This window comes from Leptonotus elevatus, chromosome 13 (genome assembly GCF_054856555.1).
Source record: "Leptonotus elevatus isolate MCC_2025b chromosome 13, RoL_Lele_1.0, whole genome shotgun sequence".
NCBI classification, from domain to species: Eukaryota; Metazoa; Chordata; class Actinopteri; order Syngnathiformes; family Syngnathidae; genus Leptonotus; species Leptonotus elevatus.
In genome coordinates this window covers 16,183,921-16,204,028 of record NC_141251.1, presented here as the reverse complement: position 1 = coordinate 16,204,028, position 20,108 = coordinate 16,183,921, and the positions used below count along the sequence as shown (strand labels likewise).

Sequence of the window (20,108 nt, the reverse complement as noted above, 5' to 3'; positions counted from 1 at the left end):
AAATTTCCACAGGAATTTTGTAGTTAGTAAATGCTGTCTTACCCTCAAACCCTGGGGAGCAGTGGCATTGATAATCACTGACGAGATCCTCACACGTGGCCCCGTTTGCACAGGGGAAGGTGTCACATTCATTTGTTTCCCTTTCACACAGGGCCCCTTCATATCCAAGAGTGCAACGGCAGGTGAAGTTCAGCTGCTGATCCACGCAAACTCCATGTTCAGAGCAGCTGTGGTCCACACAGTAATCAATGTCTTTTTCACAAAAGTCGCCAGAGAATCCTGTGGGACAAAGGCAACTGGAAACATAAGAGGAGAATTTCTTATGGCGTATGGTGTATGATAAAGTGACATAAGAGAATGTTTAATATAATAGCTTTGACACTACAGCACCGGGACAGCACAAAGGCTACGATAGATGCAAACACTCACCTATAACCATCAATTTCATCCACACAAATTGCGCCATTTTGACACCAATGTTGAACGCAATCATTGACATTCGTGCGACAGTTATGACCCGACCAGCCAGGGCTGCAGATACAGGTGTAGCTGTTGCCGTTATTCAACACGCAGCGCCCTCCATTGGCACACGGCTGCTGAAAGAAGAGAGTGGTTATAGATAGATATGGCATTTGAAAACATGAAGTAACTTTATCTTGTATTATATATAATATCATACATTCCTCAGGTCAGGAATCGTGTCATTATTTCACAATACAGCTTCTAATCATTTCCTCCTCCTGGCAGCCTGAGAATGAGCCTCATTACTGGGACATGATACTCATGAATACTGATCCGTGCTTTATACTGTATTCACTTGCTATTTCACGTTGCATCTAAATCATGTCTTACAAGACAAGATCAATGACCACTGAGGGCAAAAGCTCCCGAGAGCTCGCTCACAAAAAGAGGAAAAAAAGGATGCCTGCCATAGCGTGTTAATGTTTATATATTCTAGAAGGTTTACATACAATCCATGCAGCACTAGCCCTGCTACACAAATTCATAATTATTTGAAGTAGCCCCACTACTCTCTTTCATGTTCCTGTAGTGCATTACAGATAGGCATTTAAACATATGGATGTTACAAATCCTCATCAAGGATTCATACATGTCATACAGAGAATAAAAAAATAAAAAAAAGATTTTGCAACCCCCTGTATAATCCTGTAAAAATTGCCTGCCCAAACATTGCTTCAAGTAGCTAATTACTAATATAGTTAAAATGAACGCTTGGTTATCAAATCTCCACACAATCAACAAAAATATGAATGCATTGCATAGTCATGCAGTTAATCTGTTGCTGCCACTTCCCACAACATTTCCATGTTTTCCCTAAAATTTAATTTCACACAACCGGACAACCTGTATGAAAATAATACTTGTACTGAGCCCAGTGAATGACATCTGGCACCTACATATTGCAAATATCACATGACTTGTATTTCACACATTGAAAACATGTTTGGGAAAAATGCAACTCATTGTTGGTGATAATAAAGTCCTTCACTGAAACAAAGTGTAACAATCCGCGGGGTGGCGCCTCTTTGTTTTAGTGGGCATGTTATTTTTCGTTTTTTGGCTGTGAATGTTTTTGATGGGCAGGCACGATTATTGTAACGCGCGGTGGCGCCTAGCCCACTGTTTTTTTATTTATATTTAATAAAAGTGAACCTGTAGATTTCCAGTTGCTCTCTCGTTCTGGCTGTCCCGCTGCGCCGTCCATGGCCGATCAGCCACCGCACATTACAAAAGGTGCTCCCATTTGTTAACTATTGCCATAGTTCACCATTTTATTCACTTATCATGGGAAGGGTTTTGTAGGGGCTTGGACCTTTCCCAGATGAAGGTGAAACGTGGAGTCCACCCGGGACTGGCTGCTAGTCACTCAATTGTGAGGCAATCAGATACCATAAATCATCTGAGAGAATATACGCCCCGAAAATGCTTTGATGGTTGTAAATATTTCATCCTACATAGTTTATCCTTATTAGGGTTGTGGGTGCCTGGGTCCTATCCTAGTTGACTTTGGGCGAGAGACTGGTGTCCAGTACGAGGAGAAAACCCAATGAGAGAATATGCAAAGTCCACATAGAGATGTTCCAAAGAGAACAAGATTCTAAGAGATCACCTGACTGAGGCAGATATGCTAACCGCTATTGTACTCAACTGCTGCAGACAACCACATATGAAATCATAATCAGATTTATTAGTCAATACGGAATTCGTCTTCACAGGCACAACCAATCCGAGAAATACAAAAAATGACAATGACCAACAAACGGAGATGGAATGGGAAGTCTGTCGGCGGATTAGTGCCCTAAATTTCTTAGATTGAAACAAAAAGAAGACATGAGAAGGGAGTGGAAATTTGACCCACCTGAAGGTTTGAGGGGCAGGGCACGCGGCAGGTATACTTTAGACCATCAGCAAGATCCAAACACTGAGTCTTTGGTGGACATTTGCTGTTAAGCGCACAAGCATCTATGTCCAATTCACAATTCTTGCCATGAAAACCTGCAAGGAAGGATTGTTTACTACAGACAGTATTTAAGGCAACATTCAGGCACGGGAATGGTGGCTGGTCCGAACATACCAAATATTATACCAGGACAGCGCAATCTCTTCTCATAATGATTTATTAGGATATTGCATTAAATATACACTACATTTGAGCTACTTTGAATTTTTGTGAAAATATAGCAATATCTTAGCAAATCATGTGGTTTCGCCTACAGCATTTCTGTCATGTTTGTGCATACAGGGCTCTTGTGGATTCACCATTGACAATCCGAACATAATATAAGGCTTAACCTTTTGTGGAACTACCATGAGAGGGCATTGATTTAGTACTGTACGGGCACAGCCATGGTTTTTGGGGGATACTTGCAGACATGATGTATGGGGAAATTCTTGACATAGTGAGGCCAACAGATAAAAAAAAAAAATCCAGTCTTAATACCAAATGACACTACAATAAAGGGAAAAAAATAGAACGCAAGAAAAATACAACCCTTCGGTGTATTACTTTGGCTTTAACACATCCTCTTACAAGCCAGCCACTTATAAATCTAGTCATGTTGTCAGACTTTACTCTGCAGTGGTGTCCAGAACCCAGAGGTCTATTTTCTTACAACTGGAACTCGCTTTGTGGGACTTCACCATGAGGAGATGCAACAGATGAAGCGTGTGAGTGTAAGAGGCTTAGGTTTACTGAGATAAAAGATGAGATTTAGGCTGGAGAAGGTTCACCCTGTAGAAATGCATTGCCATGGATGTGTGAACACATCTAGCACCAGTTTACTCAGAGAGTTAGGGATTCCCGATTGAGGATTAAGTCAGGCTGCAAAGACAGCAGAAAGAGAGCTTATGGTGGTTGTGGCGGAAAAGACAAGAAGGCCAGTTTGTGTGCAAAAGACGGATGTCCATGTATAACTAGCATACTGTACGTTAGTGTTATGTCAGGGAACAATGTAGTCCCCAATAACCAGGAAAGTAACGGATATGAGCATTCCATCATTGACAATTTGCTGAAGAACGATGGAAACAATGACGGACACCCATTTCACTAAGGAATGCCGAATGACGGATTGATGATTAGAATTTTGCTCTGAACTACCATTATTCACACAAAAAAGCTTTTTATACAAAAGGTCCATATTGTACATCTAGCAGGGAGTCAGCAGTTGTCAATGTTTGCAAAATGACAGCCAATAGTTATTCTCAGTGTAACTTGCAGAGGAAGGTCTGTCAATCAGTCATTGACGGACGGCCATTTTGTTGATGATTAACGATTGACGGGAAGCTTCGAAAAATTATTGCCAGAAATGGGGTTTCGGCCGTCAATGTAATCCTCAATAACCAGGTAGGTAACGAATATGGGCCATTCATTCATTGACAAATTGCTGACGAATGACGGAAACATTGACGGACACCCATTTCACTAAGGAATGCCAAATGACGGATTGATGATTATAATTTTGTTCGGCTTGAAATATTGACGAATTGACAAGGACGGAAGGGTGGGCCAACTGTTGACGATTGACGAATGACGGACGCTCAAAATTCACTGACGCGCTCATCTCTGGTAACCTGCATTTTCCTAAATAAAAAAAACAGTCAGGTTCTAATAAGGTCATCTTAAATTCAATGTTTATGTGTGACTGTATGAGGAAAATAATCACTTGAAGCATTTAAGAAATTCAAATTTTCTTGAGATCTCCAATAGCAACTGTAACCGTGATCCATATCCGTGACCTACTGTATAAGGATGCAACTTTTTAAAATAATAGCAGATTCCGCAGGTGGGATACAATTATTATAAGGCTATTTTTTGTCACGCTGGTCCTACTACCTGTAGAGGGATACTGTTTTTGTGTGGAATTGAAGATGAATGTGTCTGTGAGGACTTCAGTGGCCACTACATTTCCTGAATTTATTTGCTCGTCTGTACTGCTTTGAGATGAATTTCAGGCCCTTTTAGTATGAAGGGCTGTGTCAAGGACAGTACAAGCCTCAACAAAATAAATTAACATATGAGTGTGCTTCCATCTGAACTTTTGTCAGCTTACAATCGTTACTCTATTCATCATTTAGAGTGGAAATGTCCATAATGTATGGTGTTCAGAGCAAATGTATGTTATTCAATAGCATTCATTGTAGAACCATTACTCTGCCAGTCAGGTAAATTCTTATACAAAAAAAATACAAAAAACATTATGGCGTCGTTCTACCTTCAGTAAAAAGCTCCATTAAAGGGAGCGTGGCAACTGCCAGGCACTCACTCTGCCCTGCCAACAACACACAGCCCTCGCGAGGGCTCCATCACTTTGCATTTTGTGAATGTAAATTCAGGTCTCAGCCGGTGAGGCAAAATAAGCAATTAATTGAAAATTATTTTGATGGGACTTTCAAGATATATTAGCACAATTCCAATGCATTATTGAAGTCCGTTAATGAGCTCTGTGATTTCTTTCTGCTGTCAATCATGGGCCAAAATTGTTAAACAGAGACATGTTGTCTGGAGCACTCCAGGCTTTTCATTGCTGCCTCAAAAGTGAAGACATTTTAATTATTTCTGTAAGGAGGCAGCCAAACAGAAGAGTAGCTTGCGCTGATTTCTCGCACGTTTCAATCTCTGTACTCAGAATTCCAACCTATTCTTATGTGGCTTCTCTATTATCTTCTGACAAAATCGCATAAAAAGTTAATTGAAGATTGTATCCATATTGAATTTGGTTTATAATTAGCTTACAAAAAACATGGTGTATTTTGTATAAATTATTATTATTTATGTAATTTGTTTTAACCTAGCCAATATTTGTGAATACGAGTGTGAATGGTTGATTTGTCCAGGTAGGCCTATGACCTGTCAGAGTGATCAGGGATACGCTCCCCCATAATCTTGCACAAGGTAGGCCGTAATAAAAATAGAAGTTGCGATGACATAGCGGTAGTAACTGTTTATGTGTCAAAAAACAAAAAATCTTTAATACATTCAGAATTTCCCCAGCTTAATTTCCTCAGGCAAATTGTGTTTTAGCTGAGGGATGCCACTGGCAAAGGCTAATCACCGCGGGTTTTCTGTGAACACTGAAAAGGCCAGAGGGTCCCTGGCTAAGACTCAGAGGCTTAATTCACTGCACACAAGTGCAAAAGGTCTGCACCAATGCTTGCCACTATAGCTAATGCCGATATCTATGCACAAAGGCCTATTTGGCAAAAACGACATACCTGTGGGACACTGGCATTCATAGTGTCCTACCAAGTTAAAACATGTGCCATTATGCCGGCAGGGATTGGAGTGGCACTTGTTGATCTCAGTTTCACAGTGTGTTCCTGAGAAAGAAAGAAAAGATTACAAATATGCAACTAAAATGTCTCTGTTCATAGGTGATATTAGAAAAAGAAAAGAAAAAAAGAGAGCATAATACACTCTTGGACAAACCATTATGTACAGCCCAGATTTTTGCCTGTGCCTCCCCCCCAAATACTAGTACTACTATTACTAGTAATTGAGCAACCACTAGTACCTACTAGTACCTGGTACCTACTATTACCTACTAATACTTGGTACCTATTAGTACCTTCTAGTGACTAGTTGTAGTACCTACTACTCACTAATACTTCTACCTACTAGTACCAGTACCTACTAGTAGTATCTTTCCCTTACTTTATCTAAAGTATCTTTCATTTAAAACTTTTACAATGTTCCCATTTGAAATTAAAAAATGTTAAGATCATTCAATTCACTTTTGGAACGATTTTCAATATGCCAAATATTTGCACATACCAAAAATTTCTAAAATTTTCGCTCAAAATTGCCCATATTTAGACAATTTCTGCATTTTCCCTCCTTCCTTAACATTTCTTGAGTGATTTAAAACATTCCAACTTCAACTGTTTCACAAAATACAATCTCATCTATCATTTCCTTTGACAAATTCAGAAAATTAGCAAAAGGAAAAAATTCAAAATGTCTACAATTCTCCTCCACTTTCAACATTTTTTGACCAATTCAGACCACTACAATTTCAACATGGTAAGCTTATTCCCAGTCATTGTATATCATTCCACATCCTTTGATATAATTTAACATTATTTAACTTCATTGCATCATTCATAACATCATTCCTCAATTTTTCATTCAGCGTCACAGCCTTCACACACAATTTCTTCAGAAATCACATTCTCTTGTTACAGTGTATCATGAATCATGATTGAGCCCAAAAAAAACCCTACTTATTTTTCAGCATTTCAAATAATACTACAGCTGTTTACCATCACAAGATTCCAACTACCGTTATAAAATCTTCTTTGTCATGGTTTTAAGTTTATTAACCTTATACGTATTATTGTTTTTTTGTTTGTTTTTTAATATTTGGATCCTTTCTAACAACATTCAGATCCCTTTATGATTGTTCAAATGCTAATTGCATTTTGCTATGGATATTAAGCAAAGGCCGGGGCCGCTTTTTAGATAAAGGGAAAGTCTGAAAAGTGCATTGGAATAAAGGGGAGAGTGAAGAAAGTCTACATTTTATTTTGATGACTTTGGGGACAAATGCAACTCTACTGAAAAAAAGGTTGATAACTGCTTGGCGACCAGGCGTGGCGGGTGGTGGGGTGGGTCGGTAGTTGTCTTGATGAATATTTGTTGCTCTGCTAAAGCTCAGAAACGGACGTGTCCTCGCGCTCTGTCAGTAGAGGGAGGGTGTACTTCCAATTCAGACTATTAATTCTAAATGCTCCCTCATCAATAATAGAAGGCACGAAAAAAATCCTCCCGTGACAGACGTTCTTTCATGTAACATGCAGAATGGCAAAGATTGATATCACGAGCAGCTTTGCTTCTGCATACACATCTAGGAAGAGCATGTACTTTGTAACTGTAAATGTATCAGTTATGTAATAATGTTGACATTGTAACAAGGCTGAGTCAAGGCAGCATGGTGGAGTATGTGGCTAGCATGTCTGCTTCACAGTTGAGTTTGGCTATTTTCAAATCAGCCTGAATCTTCTCTCAGGCCTTCCTGTGTAGCGTTTGCATAATCAACCCGTGCTCGAGTGTGCTTGTCCACCTGTGTCCAGTGATTGACTTGTGACAAGCACAGAGTCTCGCCTAAAGTCAGCCGGGATTGCAGCTGCTAGCTCAGTTCATCTGCTACCCAATAATGCATATCTTGAAAAATATTAAAGGACAACAATGTCTGCCATGGTAACTCCGCATCATCCTGTTTATACTGTATATATGTAATAGTTATATGGAGCATTCAGCACACCTCTCACAATGTATTACCACAAAAACTGGTGTTTTTTTCTTTTGTTTTGCATCTTTCTATTTTTTTGTGTAAACTAAATTGATCAGACATTATAAAAAAAATATGATGCAATACAACAGGTGCATTGTGAGTTCACCTCATACTAGTGTTAATTTCGTCAACGAAAACGCAATGCTTGAAATTAAATTGGTCTTGAAGGCAAAAAAAAATCCCAAGATGATGGAAAATTATGAATTTTATCAGTCACTAAGACCTGCCATAGTGCAAGAGACAATTTTCTATTACTGAAGAGGGAACAGATTTTAGCAGGGAAAAAGAAGTGGAAAATCTTGTCCGTGTAGTGCTATGTAAGGGCTTATCTGGCTGACAGGTGAGTGTGTCAGGGCTTAACGCTAGATCAGGGAAATGCACTGCAGTTTTGTGCATGAAAAAAAAAACTACACTCCTATGTAATATATATATATATATATATATATATATATATATATATATATATATATATATATATATATATATTAATCAATACATATATATGTATTGATTAATCACAAAAAAGATTACATTAATCATGTATTAACGCACATTTATCGCACAATTAATTTGGACCGCAGATGATCCTTTAGCTTGACAGCTTTAAAGTAAAGCATTTAATAAATGTTTGCATATGACATTCAGAATATTTGTTCATGTCAAACTACTAGGGTCTTTATTTCTTTTTATTTAAATTATGCAAATAATTAACGTAATAAAAAAAGAGAAGAAGGAGAGTGTGCAGTGGATCAAAAAAATGTTGAAGACAAACATAAGATCTAATATTAAATGGCGAAAGAATTAAAACATATTTATATAACACATTGTGCTCTTCAAATTTGGCGGGCAAAAAATGTTGATAAGAAACCTTTTTTTGATTACGTGATTAGTCGTGATTAATCAAAATTCTAAGGTGTGATTAATCTGATTTAAAAATGCAATCGTTTGTCAGCTCTAATATAATGCAGTATGAATGCTTCTACAGGAATCTACACGGTATATTGTCAGTCACTGTCTATGCTGTTCAAATATAACATTATGAAGTGAACGAAGCAGAAGCAAATCTAAGATGGCAGCATACTGAATAGCATAGTAGAAACACAGAGGGTAGAAATGAATCATGAAAAAACATCAGAATGGGCTTTTGAAGATATGTAACATGACAAATGAGTTCATCTGAAAGCAACATATTCCTTGACAAAGTTTGTCTTGCGCATAATGGCAGATGACAACACAGCTGTGACCAAATAGATGATACTTTGAAACTACAGCATGCCATTTCTATTCAGGCTTATAATAATAATAATGATAATAATTTTACATATATATATATATATATATACATATATATATATATATATATTTTTTTAATTATTATTATTATTTTTAACATGTCTTTATTTCCATCTTATTTAAAGATGTGCATGACTCATGATTCAGACTTTGTATAATTACCCCTCTGGATTTGTATTGCTTGTTTGTTTTTTTGAACAGGCTGCTATATTTTCACGTTTTATCCATGTTCCAAACTGATAGCTAATTAAGAAGTGGTTTGCCAGATTAAATATTATATAATATAGTATTGACAACAGTGCTTCAAATGACAAGCAGGTACATTAAGTTGAATGCCTTAAGTTGAACAAGGCTGAGGTTAGAATTCGCCTAGGAAAAATGTGCCACTAACAGCAACAGTTCAAAACTTCATAGGTTAAAACATGCATGAGTTCATTTGAAATGTCTAGTGTATATTGGACGAGATGTCAGCATACCTCAAAAGCCCACAGTCCAGTGCAAATTACACAAAAATGGGCCTGTAGCACCCCCTACAAAAGTTTAACAGATCCCTGTCCCGCTACGAAAATTAGGTGGCACCTGTAGCACATCCAGATGAACAAAAAATACTTTGATAGCTGTAACCTGAAATGAACAGTAAGTGAGGTATGAGTATTTGAATGTCCAATTTTGGCCCATTTTTGCACATTTACAGGGGTCATACTTTTGCCCCCTTCTCCTACACGGTTAACCCGATTGACTTCAAACTTGGGCTGTACAATCTCAACACCTAGGACAACATCCGAGAGAAAAATCTTCAGTTTTTACTAAACTATATGACAGGGGCGAGGCATCAAATTTGGAGTTTCAAAATGTCTACTTAACGAAGCATTTGGACACATATGTAACCTATGTAGCCTATGACCTACAAAAAGGTCTATTGGTGCCATATGCTAAATCTAACAGGAAGTACCCCAGAGGCGGGACATACAATTTTGAGTTCAAAATTCTTACTTAATGAAGCATTCCCGGTTGTACGTTTCACCTAGAGTTACCAAAATTTGAAGGCATATGGAACAGCCCTCAAGGTACAAATAACTCTTAAGAGCCATATGCTAAACCTAACAGGAAGTCTGCCATATTGATTTACTTTGGAACTTGTTGCCATTTTTTTGGCTGTTTTATAAGGGGACTTATTTTAACGAACTCCTCCTACAGAATTTATCCGATCATCTTCAAACTTGGTGTGTTTCATCTTAGGATGTTGAATATGAAAAGTTATTGAAAGCTTTTTATTTTGTCGCACGATGTTGCCGTGGCATACATTGTTTGCAAAGGAAAAAAAAATCCTTCTGAATGAAGCATTCCCGGTTGTACGAAGCATCTAGAGGCACGAAAATTTGGAGGCATATGTAACAGCCCACGATGTAAAAAAAAGTATTTGGTTGCCATGTGCTAAACCCAATAGGAAGTCCCCCAGAGGCGGGGCATCACACATTCTAAAATTCCTCTTTAACGATGCATTCCCAGTTGTACGATTCACCTAGCACCATAATAATTTAGAGGCATATAAAACAGCCAACAACGTACAAAAAAAGTCTCTTGGAGCCAATTGCTAAACCAAACAGGAAGTCCGCCATTTTGATTTACTTTTCAATTTGTCCCCATTTTTGGGGGGCCTTTTGTAGGGGTTATATTTTAACAAACAGCTCCAATAAAATGTATCCGATCGTCTTCAAACTTGGTGTGTTTCACCTTAAGATGTTTAAGATGAAATGTTATCGAAACCTTTTTATTTTGTCGCACGCTGTTGCTGTAGCGATGGATTGTTTGCAAAGAAAAATATAGCTTTTTTTTTTAGAGTCTAAATATGGGAGAAAATTCATTTTGCACACACATCAGATCTGTCATGAACATTATTATTTTAGGGATTTCTTGTGCAATTTGCAAGCAATTGCTCAATAGCGCCCTTTAGACATTTGAATGAAGCATTTCCGATTGTATGATTCAGCTAGATTTGTGAAAATTGGGAGGGATACCTATCAGCCCAAGACCTACAAAAAACTATTCTGTAGCCATATGCTAAACCTAACAGGAAGTCCGCCATTTTGATTTTATTTTGGGAATTGCTCATCATTTTGGGCCTTTTAAGGAAACTTTGCACACACAAGGCATTGCAAAAACATTTAAATTATAGACGGTCCTTGTCCTATGTAACAGTACCCCAACGATCCAGTATCCCGACGTGCAAGTATCCCAACGTGGCCCGGGTTACGAGGGCCCTTTATAGCTGCTCGCAGCTCTAGTGTTATTTATTACTTATGTCAAACTTCTAAGGTAAACTAGAACATATCTCAAACTGTGTGGTGATTTATAGGGTTTTTTCTATCTGCATTTTCCACCTGCTTAATGAGGTTAGAGGTAAAAAGTCACTGACAGAACAGACCTTGAGCTGGTCGCAAACCCATCATTCCAGGCACTTAATCACCGTTTGTTGCGAACATGCCAGCAATAACCTAAACCTACACAACAATGTTGACCTCAGTTTGATATATTTACACTACTAGAGGTCAAAGACACTTGCTAAATAGGTAGATGTGTCCTCCACATGTTCCATCTCAACCTTTGGCTTTACGCAAGTCATGGTAAGATACGGTTGAGGACTAAAAGTCCTTGTTGGACTTTTTGTGGGAATGTGGTCAACATTCAATTCACCTTTCATTTAAAGATATTTATAAGAAATACTAGATAAATAAAAAAAAATGACGTGTGCAAATTTGTATTTTTCTTGCCACAAAGCTAATAACACAGAGCTTATGTCATGGACTGAATTGGCATGACCGCTTTACATGCATGCAATCCTGTCTTATATATACTCAATAACATTTCATGGTACAATGTTTTCTAGATTCAAACTGTTTGTAAGCATCTTCCTGATTTCCTTAAATCAATGACATATGCTATGTTGTTGAGGACAGCTAAGACAACGTTATCTCACCTGTGAATCCATCTGGGCATTTGCACATGTACTGCGGAGGAGACGACATCTGGCTTGTTGTAATACATGTGGCACCATTCAAGCATCTGTTGGGTTTTATCAGGCAGGCATTGCTCACGTATTGACAAAACTCTCCCATCCATCCTGGGGTACAGATACACTGCAGTAAAACCATAGTGTAAGTAAACTTAAACAATATGTAACCAAATAACACGAGCAGTGTCCATATATCTTCCATTGTAATCAGCATATGTCACAACTTGATTTAGGCAGTCAATTTTTGAGTGGTGTGCCTCGGAATCATTTCAGTGAGATTTGCCCTTTATTGTCAATCATCTGCTAAAAATATGTGTGTACTTTATCCAAGATTGTGCTAAAGTTGCCACAATCAGATAATTTGGGTATTTATCTGTGATATTGTTGACATCAGTGTGAATCTTTAAGTCAAAACAAAATGAACAGATGGCAAGGTACAGGCCAACCTAATGTTAAAAATGAAACAACATTAAAATGCAAAAACAGCAGGGGCCCCAACATGGAACCCTGTGGAACACCATACGACAGTGGGACACAGATCAACCAAGACTACAAAAAGTCCTGCTTGCCAAGTAGGATGTAAACCACTCTAGAACGCTATTTCATATCATATGCCCGTCTTATACCTCGTTCTGGTGTAATGTGTCAACAGTGTCAGCGAATTCACTTGCAATGCCCCAGTTACTGTGCTCCGCCCCCCTGGTTCCTGTAAAGGAGTCTTGGGTGTCATGAAAATGTTGATGTTTGTGAAAAGTGCACAAAAAAAGGCAAATTAAACCAGAAGGTTTCCTGTCGTGCAATGCATACACATTTCATGATTAATGGCCTAGAATTAGATTAGTGCTACGTGTAGACAGGTTGTACCATTTTACTTGTTAGTTTCAATTAATGACAGTTTTTTGTTATTGTTTTTGTGTGAGCTGATTTACGGTATATGAGTCAGAGAGAATGACTTTTGAATGAACATGTGACATGTGGCTGTTGTGTTTGGGGCTTCAGCTCCAGAGACGCTAAAGACTGTTTTTATTAACATTTCATATTCAACTAATTTGAAGCATCTGTCACAATCAAACTAATCAATGTCGTATTAGAGGAGCTCACATAATCCTTGCAGGTGCAACATGAGACATATTTCTGGGGCCTCTGAGTATTTGATTATGACCGAGACATTGAATTACTCACCTGATATCCGGCAATTACACTCAAACACAATCCCTCATTTAGACAGTTGATATTGAGCAGGCGGCAGTAGTCAATTACTTCTCCACAATTCTTCCCCGAAAAGCCCCGCAGACATCTGTTGAGAGGAGGTGAGTGTCAGAAAATCATTTCACCCAAAGCCTCAGGCGCTAACAAGCTATATTTTTACACCGTGTCTGGACTCATACATTTCATTTCTACTTTGGTGTACGGATGAAAGTGTTTGTCAAACATTATAATGCAGCATGTGCAGTTATATACAAATGGTATGGAGTCTGTGAATTCATCTGATGTTACTGATCAAGTAGATCTTCTAATTCCGTTTTATTAAAATTACTGTTTTATTAAAATTACTGTTTTATTATTGAGTCTTACGAATTGATTTCCTTCTGACCAATCTATAGTACAGTATGTGATTTAGATCATGGGAATTTAGAAATATGCAGAGGGCTTTGTGATGGTTTTAGGCTTGCAAAGGGAGGGGGGGGGGGGATTTCAAGTGACTATAGACAAACGGTTTAGATTTTGCAACACGAGTCTAAAAAACTTTATTCCCCTCCTCATGAAACTATCCATTTTGCTTGAATGTGTACAATATTATTCAACTGCTCTACAAAGAACTATTAATCGCTGTACTGAACATGAACATATGATTTCAGTTTGATAAGCATCTACCAAGCAGGGGTGAAAAGAATGGAATAATGTAATCTACAAGAAGAATGTAATACAGAAGAAGGATGCCTACCTACAAGAACATTCTAATCTAAAAGAACAATGTGCTTTTGTGTGAAATAAATGTTTCAAGACCACATTACATGTCAGGTTCTATTTTACTGTTCTCAAAAGAGTACATATTGAAAGAGCTTCACATTTCATTGTAAAAAAAAATCAACAATGCATTTTGTTCAGAATGTGAGGATTTTAGAGCATAAAGTCCATATTCCGTAGATAATTATAATATACAGTACACTATTTTGGATGGCTTTGTTTTTTCCTGATAGAGTGAAAATATCCTCCATTATTTTACAGTGATGCCTTGAGATACGAGTCTAATTTGTTCTGTGACAAAGCTCAGAACTCAAAACACTCATATCTCAAATTACTGCACTCTATACTATACTATACTATACTATACTATACAAATAATTAAATAGAATAAAAAGAAGAGAGACTTATAGATACTGCATAATACACTTTACAAAAATAATTTTGACTAACTGTGAAATAAATCCTAACGGGGAACATATAGATAAATTACCAGTCATTGTGCTCCACTAATAATGAGGAACTGGTCTTAGCCAATGATGCCAGGACAGATTTATTTATTTTTCTTGTCCCAGTCCTCTCCTGGCCACAGCTGAACACTTTAGTTATTCTAAACCTGCCAGAGGATGCACTTTTTTTTTTTTAGCTATTGATTAAACAATTTGAGTTGAGTGACAAAATAAAAACCAGTGCCACGTTTGTCATTAAAAATAAATATGTTAACTTGTGAAACAGCACGCTTACTAATATGTATATCTATATATATCTATATTAAATATTTATTTTTGGGGAAATAATGCCGGCTGACAAGGCAGATAAATAAACTCAGTATGGCTTTAAGGACACAGGCAGGAAATCTTTTAGCTAGCATTGTTATAAAATATATTTTGAAAATCACCACAGGTTGCTATTTGAGTATTCAAGTGAAAAATAAATTGTGTTCACATTGAAGGGCGATGACAAAATTTGACCAAATTGTATCCAGCATGTGTATTTCTTAGAAAGAAAGAGCAGTTAGATCGCTGTGTGTGTTTTTTGAGTTTCACCTGCACACATGATCACGTCCCCTGGACACACAGGTGGCTTTATTGAGGCACGGTGATGGGCTGCACACGTTCCGCCGCCCACTCTTGCATGCTGGGACCACTTTACCATCTGCACAAACACATTCAGAGGCCTGCACACAGGGTAAGAACAAACCAGGTCATGTGAAAACAAGGCTTGATTTCACACATGGCTGAACGCTATCTTTTTCTCTAATGGTAAAATTGTGCCTTCAGTCAATGTTGGAATGAAATCTAAAATTGTTATTGGTATTAGTAAATTGTACACAGATTAACATTACTATGAGATTAAGTGGAACCTCAGATTTAAAATGTCCCAATAGTAATACAATTTGGAAACTGAGCAACATGTTTTGTGTGCGGTGATGTGAGAAAGCAACATGACGATTGAAGATGTAAGCCATTTCGCATGTTGTGATGTTGCTACTACAAGACATTCTGAAAAAAATACAGAAATGTCTCTCAAAGGACACTCTCATAGGGCTTGACCACGGAGTGAGTAAGTTGTCTCTCTGTCGGTGGGCTTTTCACAATAACGACCGACTCACTCCACATTATTCCTTACCGTTACCAATTAATCATAAAGTGTCCACATTATCAACACTTAATAGTTTGACTCAATTTACATTGTTTGTTTGTGGATCATTAGATCAGCTCTGTGTATGTGGATCTATTTTTACTGCCAGAAATATGAATAGGCAGTTAAAACAACAATTGACTTACCATATGGCTTAGTTCATAGTGAAGGAATTGGTAAATCAAAGTTCTTATTGGCTCAAAATATTGATGAAATGTGACTGTTGATGGGGTAAAGCGTTTATTCCCTTTATCGCATGCCTATATGGCCAGCTAGTGGCTTGAAGTAGGGGGTCTAAAATGGTCATAATTGTCTCGTGGCTGTATTTGGAGCCCGACTGTACCGTTGAAACTTTGGAAAGTTTGAAAGAAAATTGTGCCATTAAAACCCCCCCCCACACTTTTACAGGGTAAATATCTCAACAACAAAAAAAAATATATATATAATAATAATAATTTAAAAAAATAATAATTATATATATATATATATATAATTTAAAAAATTTAATATATTTTTTAAAATATTTAAACACTTACAAAAAAAAAAAAATACAATAAATAAATAAATAAAGTAGACCTATGCTATTTATAGGTCTGTACCTACAAAAGATGTGGACCTACAAATGGGATCCAAAATTTAGTGGGCAATTCCCAGATCCCAAAATTGGACGTGACACCCAAAATTTGAAGGGTCATAACTCAAAAATCGTTTGAGCTAGCAGGCTCAAACATCTGATTCTTTCAATTGACATCATAAGGCATTAATAAAACAAAAAATCAGGCAAATGGAAGAGGTGTCACTGGGGATATTGTGTGACTTAACATGAAATGACCCAAAAGGGCACTTTGTGCATCAAGGGGAAAGGGGGCAGCTCCCAGAACACCTAAAGCACCTCCCTCTGCACATCTCTAGTTCCCAGTGAAGGTGAAAAAATAGAGCATACATAAAAAACAAACAATAACCACAAGGGCAATTTCAAGCAGCCTTTTGAATATATATGCAATCATTCAATCAAATTGCAGCAACAACTCTTTCTCTTTGCTCATCTTCAGGAGGAAATATTAATTGCTGCCGCCTGAGTGAAGCCTTTTGATCTTATTTCAAGTGACTATCATATATTAATTGCCATGTGCTTTGGAAAACAAATAAGGGAAATTAAGTCCTCACATGCTCTCCTACACTGCAAATTTGATCTTGCTGACATGCTTTTGACATGCAATCAACGGCGAATGCAGAGTCGCAGTAGAGGCCCCTGAAGCTTTCAGGACAATGACACACCAGACCTTTGGGAGTCTCTTCACATATGCCTCCATTTCTGCATGGATTTGGATTACAAGTGGATTTTCTTTCACAAGGCGGGTCTGCAAATCAGGACAGGAAACATAACCTTTATGTAACAACGTTAATCAGACTAAAGAAAGGATTTCACTGTGAAGTGAGAATAAGTCATTAGGAAATTGGCAAATATTACAAGAAAAGCGATTTGATTTGAATAGTGCTTTTATCTCTTCAAGGTACTCAAAGTGCTTTTACAGTGTAACCTCATGCCTCATTCTCCGGCCAAGGTAATAGGCGCAACTGGGCTTTAGGTATCCTGCTCAAGGATACATACATCAGCATGTTCATGGAAGATTGATGACCACTCTGTTGCTTGAGTCCAGCCTCCCCACATATCCGTTCAGTATCGTGAAATGATCACAATAGCAATTGTGTCTTGCCCGTAATATTTGTATGGTGTCTGGCAGTCGATGATTCTAACTTAATTTCTTTCTTTGGCATTTGACCTCAGTAACACACACACACACACACACACACACACACACACAAATCAAGTATATTTTCATCACAAATAAAATAAAAATGAATCATCCTTTGGTTAAAATCAGAAAGTTATTATTATTGTATTCTCGTAATGTCTAAATATTTTTTTTCTGTTTTGGGGGACCTATTTTATGGTTTATAGAAAACATACAAGAAATACGCAGATGGAAATTTGACATATGAGGCAGCAGGAATTATCATAATGAGGTCTTCTGACAAAATTCCATGGAAAATCCTGTCTTCTAACTAACTAACTAACTAACTAACTAACTAACTAACTGGTTAGGTTTTAATACCATTACCATGTATATTCAATGTAAAATTGCATAAAACACTTTATATAGACTGAAATTGATTACTATACATGCATTAGTCTATTACATAATTATTGCGACAGGCCTACTATTTTCTAATAGTTTATCAAGCTAATGGAAACATTCATAGGCAGATAAGACAAAACAAAAACAAGCTATATTTTGATATATATTTTTAAAATACTCAGTTCTTGGTAATTCATAAATTATAGAGACAAAAATAAATATTTTATTGAATCACAAAACTAGCTGCTTGTACATTTTTTTTTAAACCGAGATGGAAAAACATGTTGATTTAATCAAAAGCAAAATGGGCGCATTTCTCATGGTGCCGTGTTTGTGTTGCAAGTCAAAGGAGGAATTGTTGATCTGTGACTGTATGCGGTGAAGTCAGGTGAACAAATGAGCATTTGGGTCAGCATCAACGTGAGCCGCCCTGTGTTGGGGGAAGTCACCGCACAGCTAAACACAAACAAGCAGCTTTGTTCTTCTTCCTAAAGCTTTAGATTTTTAATTTGAAGACATTGTGATGTTTTATTTATCATTCTAAATTATTTATTTAGTGAATTCAAAGCATATGTGGTCTGTTCATGTGTGTATGTCAGTCTCCACCAATGCATTATGTACACATAAGGTAACATGCAATATAGTTGACTTAACCTTAACTTTAAGCAAGTACTGTATTTATTTTGTCTGTAGTTTATACCATTTAACCACAAATAGATACAACATACTAAGGACAGAACAAAGTTAGGTGAACATATTTTACCAGAATTTTAAGGTGAAGCAAATTTGATTTTGATGTACTTGCTAAGGCTTTTCATTTTTCTCTTTTTGTTGAGGGGTCTACACATTTATCTTTGTGGTGGATCTTTCTATGCACATTTTCTTTCTTCTTTCTGCTACAATACAAGCATGCCTGTCCCAGAGGCACCTCATGGCCTCCTCTGTGGCAATCAATCTCCTTGTATTTATCTTCAGGGCTTCCTTGTGCCACAGATCATTTTGCACTCCATAAATTGAGTTTTCCTTTACTGTCTTTACACATCAAGGCTCGAAATAAGTGGTTTGAATCGCAGTTTGCGCATTTTGTGCCTCAAAGTATTGTGGAATAGCAAAACTGAGAATCAACCCCTGAGACGTGCCAAAAAGCTTCGCTAGCTAGCAACGAGCTTCAGCTGGCTATTGTTGTGGCTAATCACGTGGCAACGAATACGCTACATTTCTGACAAGTATTGTTCTGGCGAAGACAGAAAACATGCTAATTGCTGAGCTAACCTAAGAGTGACGCAGCTAGCGTGTTGAACACTGTCTGAAAGTAAGTACGGAGGTTTAAAGTAAAATCTCAGTAATGTCCTTTTTTTCACAATAGAGTTTACATTTTGACTTTTGAGATACGCACAACAAGAAAATGCCGTTTTTTTTATGCTAATGTGAATTTAAGAACTAAAACCTGTTGGTTACATTAAAAAAGACAACCAATTATTAATTTACTATATTGTCATATTTTTATTGTTTAATACAACTCTTGCTTCAGGTCCCTTGTATTATTTTGCCTCCCCTTCCCCCCCCCTCCTCAAAAAAAGAAACTTGCGCGCATAGTTACTTAACATTTGTATACAAACATTTTATACATAACTTGATCATAGGTGATTTTTATTTGGGAAAGGCCATTAATAGAAACATAATAAAATGTAAAATTCCAACTCACTTAAAACGTCCAAATATGTTTTGTTGCCTTTTAAGGGCATATTGCATAGCCTCACTAATGCAATGAATAACTGTAGAAATTCAATAAAAGTAAAATGACTCAATTATTATGTATCTGTGTCTACTGTAATTAAATTGGTTAACGGGGTGATGACTTCATACTTATAACTAATTCTATTTTGCTGACAACAAAATGAGACTGAGATAAAAACAATTAACATCTCAACAATTAACATGGACTAATAAGGATGGTAGGTAATACATTGAAACAGATAGACCAGATATAAAGTAGAGGACAGTCAAAACAAACGAAAATCTCATTTGAAACATCCCATGAGCTCCGCTCATTATTCTGTGCGCATAGACTTTGGCCTATGAGGGCAGCCGGCAATGGAGCAGGCACCGGCTTCTTGCTTGATTAACGAGGAAACTGCAGCAGAGAGGAGGAGGAGGAGGACGCAAACGCTCCAAGAAGCTGATGGAACAGCGCGGAAGCATGCCTATATGGAAAAGCACACCGAGGAGCCGGCACGCAACACA

The 20,108-nt window shown here is 37.3% G+C and overlaps 1 protein-coding gene across 1 annotated transcript in view; it reads right to left on the bottom strand.

The window, feature by feature from the left end:
* The window catches only part of eys (EGF-like photoreceptor maintenance factor), a 209,318-nt gene that overhangs the window by 163,940 nt on the left and 25,270 nt on the right, over positions 1-20,108 (bottom strand). The window contains exons 4-11 of the mRNA XM_086093363.1: positions 16,891-17,084; positions 15,129-15,259; positions 13,300-13,414; positions 12,082-12,241; positions 5,734-5,838; positions 2,381-2,517; positions 430-593; positions 43-296 (exon numbers count right to left, since the gene is read on the bottom strand). Of these exons, the coding sequence (XP_085949489.1) occupies positions 43-296; positions 430-593; positions 2,381-2,517; positions 5,734-5,838; positions 12,082-12,241; positions 13,300-13,414; positions 15,129-15,259; positions 16,891-17,084 (1,260 nt within the window). The remainder of the gene's footprint in view (positions 1-42; positions 297-429; positions 594-2,380; positions 2,518-5,733; positions 5,839-12,081; positions 12,242-13,299; positions 13,415-15,128; positions 15,260-16,890; positions 17,085-20,108) is intronic.